The sequence below is a fragment of the Eschscholzia californica genome, unplaced genomic scaffold, assembly GCF_041429995.1.
Source record: "Eschscholzia californica isolate CP2 unplaced genomic scaffold, dmEscCali1.0.p SCAF_4, whole genome shotgun sequence".
NCBI lineage: Eukaryota > Viridiplantae > Streptophyta > Magnoliopsida > Ranunculales > Papaveraceae > Eschscholzia > Eschscholzia californica.
This window is the reverse complement of record NW_028238461.1, coordinates 13,575,974-13,580,201: the sequence shown is the minus strand read 5'-3', so window position 1 is coordinate 13,580,201 and position 4,228 is coordinate 13,575,974. Positions and strand designations below refer to the sequence as shown.

General features: G+C 34.1%; 1 protein-coding gene across 1 annotated transcript; it reads right to left on the bottom strand.

Moving 5' to 3' along the window:
- Positions 1 to 930: 930 nt before the first annotated feature.
- Positions 931 to 3,817, bottom strand: LOC147542910 (formin-like protein 4). Its single transcript, XM_086638331.1, has 2 exons — positions 2,633 to 3,817; positions 931 to 2,540 (listed from the first exon to the last, which is right to left on the bottom strand). Exons 1-2 carry the CDS (start codon positions 3,643 to 3,645, stop codon positions 1,205 to 1,207), a joined length of 2,349 nt encoding a protein of 782 aa, XP_086494457.1. The 5' UTR covers positions 3,646 to 3,817; the 3' UTR covers positions 931 to 1,204.
- Between the last annotated feature and the right edge of the window lie 411 nt (positions 3,818 to 4,228).

Here is a 4,228-nt window from a genome sequence, read left to right as displayed (position 1 = left end):
TTACATTTGAAATTCTTAGAATTTGCTTATGTAATTCTCATGTCGCTGAACCGAGAAGAATAACCATTATCCATGTAAATCAGTGATCTAATCACTTATGAATGAAAATGGTTTCAAAAAAAAAACACAAGGTCAAATCTAACGGCTGATAAGAACATCTTATAAATGTGGTCTAAAGAGTTTTTCTTTTTTGGTTGAAGAGATGGTCTAAATTGTTGAAGACTCTTGAACAAACTCCACTTGTTTTTCTTTTTTGTTAAGAACAAACTCCACTTGTTGCAAAAATCAATTATAATTGACTCCCAAGGTTAGCTTTAGTCAGGGGATTAGGACATGTGGGGAGAGAGAGAGAGAGGGAGGACTTGCTCAACTTTGGGAGAAGAAAAGTATATTCAAAGTCAAGGCCAAATCTTTACCGATAAAAAGGAATTAAGATGGTTCTCAAATTTTCTTTTAACTAATACTACGCTTTTTAAGTTTTCTAATTTAAAAAGAAAAGTATTACTGTTATCACGTGTCGTTACGATACATAATAGTTAAATCTCAAAATATACTGCATTTATATTTATTTATTGTCTTATTGTTTTAAATTATCCCGGAAAAAAAAACTACTAAAAAATAGTTTTGCACATTGAGATATGATAAAAATGCATTTAATTCTTGATCGATAGAGTTGAAGACTCGGTAGTCCCAAAAATCTTAAATACTTCAATGTGTACAGGATTAAATTGACTTTGTCATATGCTCAATCACTTTATTTATTGAATTCCTAGATAGTGGTTGTCTTTGACTAATCAAATTCACCTCCTACCATACCAAAAAGTAACCTAATCAAAATCCCATCTTAAAAGAAAACTCCCATGAATTTTGACTATTAAGATCACAAAAATTTAAAAATGATAGAAACTTTTACCTCAAAATTTACATACATTTAAAACAAACAATTCTTTCATTAATCCGTTTAAAGTTATGACACTGATTGTTGATTCGACAACTGTGGAGGATAATCTAGAGAGAAATCGACTCGAAAACTAATCAAAACAACACCATTTGTAGGTTTGGGTTTGTATGATTGTTTTCGTATCTTTAAATAATCAACATTCATTTATGAAAAACACATCACTCTATTTTTTGTTGTTCTTCTTGTTGTCTATATACATGAAAAGAATTTGATAAAAATAGAATTGAAACCAATATACATTCTTCAAAATTCATCATCCTCTGAAGAATTACTTGAAGAATTCAAAGCCTTAGATTTATCCGACAAGAAATTCGGGGGCAAAAACGGAAACTTCATCGCTCTCTTAGCCGTTGACGGTGGAGACGTCGTTCCACTTATAGACGACTCGGATTTCTTCTTTTGTGAACTCCTAGCTATATCAATGCATACTTGATCAACCATTCCTAGAAAATCCTTCACAATTGCAAACAATTGAAGTGGTTGATCACTCTTATCCTTTGAAACTCCCCCATCATAATATTGAGTAGTCCTCTTAACTAAATCCATAATTCTTACTTGTTCTTCTTTCATAAACTTAAGTTCTGTTTCTGCACCTTCTAAGAACTTCTTCATTTCTCTGACAAATCCATTTGGTCCTTCTTCGACATCAACCCGAGTCACAAAACTTCGAATTTCAGTAACCCGAATCGTTAAACTAGTGGATGAATTCATTAAAGCTTCATAATCAATTGTTGCTGCTTTTTTAACATTGCTAAATTCTGCACTTAAACCTCCAATAATTGGTAACCCAAGTTGCATATATTCTTGTTCTTTATCTTGTTTAGATAATGGAGAATCGGAAATTGATTCTTTACTAGTACTCGTTCGACTATTACTTCTTCCGAAACTGTTATTTTTGTTAAGTAAACATCGTTTACCTTCGAATCGAACAACTTCTTCAACAACAAAATGAAGTAATGTTGTTTTTCCATCACTACTTTTCACATCTGAAAGTTTTCTTAATGCAGTAAGATTAAATGCTTGAGCATTTCCTCTGGATGTTCCAGCATTCATTCGATTACCCGCTTTTAATATGGCTTCTAAGAGTTTCAAGAACAACCCGCGAGTTCTTAATTCTTTACACCCAAGTTCAAGAATTTGTAATGAATTCTTGAGTTGAGTTGTTTCTGGTTCATAATTTGATCGAAAAAGCATTGACTCGATTCGAGTAAAAGGAGAAGGAATAGCTTTGAAAAGATGAAACAAAAAGGATTCAGCATTTGCTAGTTTAGTTGGGTTTCCATCAAATGAAACAATCAAGGTTTCTTCTTCTTTTGTAGGAGAAAGTTTTGAAATTTTTTCTAAGGTATCTGAATCAAGACCTCGTCCTTCGAGTAAAGAATCGAGGATCTCTTGTCGAGATATATTGAGAGATCGAAGAACGATAGCGATGTTTTGTGACTTTCGTGGATCAAGGATGAAGATTTGAGCAGGACTAGTAGAACTGAGATTACCCATGTTTGATTTTTGATTTGTTTCTGAGGGTTTACGATTCGTTGCAACAGAACCAAACAGAGCTTCCATTAAATTATCATCAACCCTGTAAAAATAAACATGAAGAAGAAGTTAAGATCAATCAAGAACAATCAAATGGAAAAAACCCAGATTGGAAAAAGTTGAATCTTTGATTACCTGAAAGAACCACCACCAATTTTGTCCCAAACCATTGAATGGTCAGCGTTTGCATTGACTTTATCCCAGTGTAATGGCTTCAACTTTGCCTTTCCTGATTCAGATGAACTCCCTTCAGACGAAGAAGCTTCGGCCGGTGTGTTTTTTCGTGGTGGAGGTGGTGGTGGTTTCATCATAGACTTTGGAGGTGGAGGTGGTGGTGGTGATGGGTTTTTCTTCACCGCAATAGGCGCTATCTGAGGCGGTGATGGCACAGGTCTAAGCGGTGACGGAGGAGGTGGCGGTGGTGGTTGTGCTAGTGGTGGTCTTGGTGGTTGGTTTGGAGATACTAGTCTCCCCAAAGCTGAAACTTCTCTAATTTCAGATTGACCATGAGAAACAATTTGATCATTTGAATCCTCTGAATCAAGTCTAATTCGATCGAATGAACTCGAATTTGAAGAAACATCATGAAGTAATGGAAATTCTTGAACTGGTTTAGACTTAATCCGACGACTTCTTCCATGATTAAAACTTGTTTCATTTTCAAGTTCATTAATCTTTAACAAAACTTCTTTCTTGAAACTACTTCTTAATTGCCCACCTTCAAGATTTCTCCAATAAAGAACATCTAATCCATTTTCATCAACAATTAAACCTTTCAAAGTTCCATTAAAATGTTTCTTATCATCTTCAATAGGAGCAATTACTTCTCCCTTAAAACCCAAATTGGTTTCTTCATTCTTCTTCTTGTTTTTAGCAAGAACAAATCTTTGAAGAAAAAAGAAGAAAACCCCAGCAATTACAATTGTGACTGCTGCAGTTATACCCACAGATTTAGCTATAGTTTTACCGGTCGAAGACGATGAACTCGTCGATGTTAATGGTGGTGAAGGTAGAGGTGGGGAGAGATTAGATGGGAAGAAAGTTTCAATGTTTTGAGGAGAATTTGATTGAGAGAAAGAAAGATGAAGAAGTAGAGAGAGAAAGAGGAGAGAGAAAATCTTCTTCCATGGATCAATGCTGGAAGCCATGAAAGATAAAGATGAAGAAGAGATTGATTGGGAATTTTGGAACAGAGTTTGTTCTGTTTTTTAATGTAATTTAGAGTTATTTTCATTTTTTGGGTTTTTGATATTTTTGACAGTTTCAATGAAGAATTGTAGTTGGTACTTGTTATAAGATTGATTTTTCCCGGGGGTTTCATACTGAAATGACCAAGTTAACCTTATTAAAGTTAATGGATGAGTTTGATGATGATTGGTTTTTTTGTAATTTTGAGGGGTGTTAGGGTTTAGTTTTGAAAGTTTGGAGTTGGGTGGATTTGTAGGTTTACTTTGTCCACTATGTTAGTTTAGTTGAACAAGGTTTGAATGAGCTCCTTTTGTTGTTTTTTATGTTTATTGTGGTGTATTGGGGTTTACAGAGTTTTTATTTTATGTTACTATAGCACAATAGGACTAGAAAAACTAGAAGAATATGGAGTAGCTAGCACGAATGGCAACTGAGTCGATGAACTGAGTCATCTTTTAGGTTGTACTTTTACAATATGTATATCATTCTTCCCATCACCTTATCGATAATTACAGTAGCTTGTAAAAAAATTACTTCAATGAT

Bases quoted from the DNA above. Each gene is read 5' to 3' on its own strand.
- LOC147542910 (XM_086638331.1), bottom strand. From the start codon at position 3,645: ATGGCTTCCAGCATTGATCCATGGAAGAAGATTTTCTCTCTCCTCTTT. The intron at 2,541-2,632 runs GTAATCAAAGAT...TTATTTTTACAG, and splicing joins ATTGGTGGTGGTTCTTTCAG to GGTTGATGATAATTTAATGG.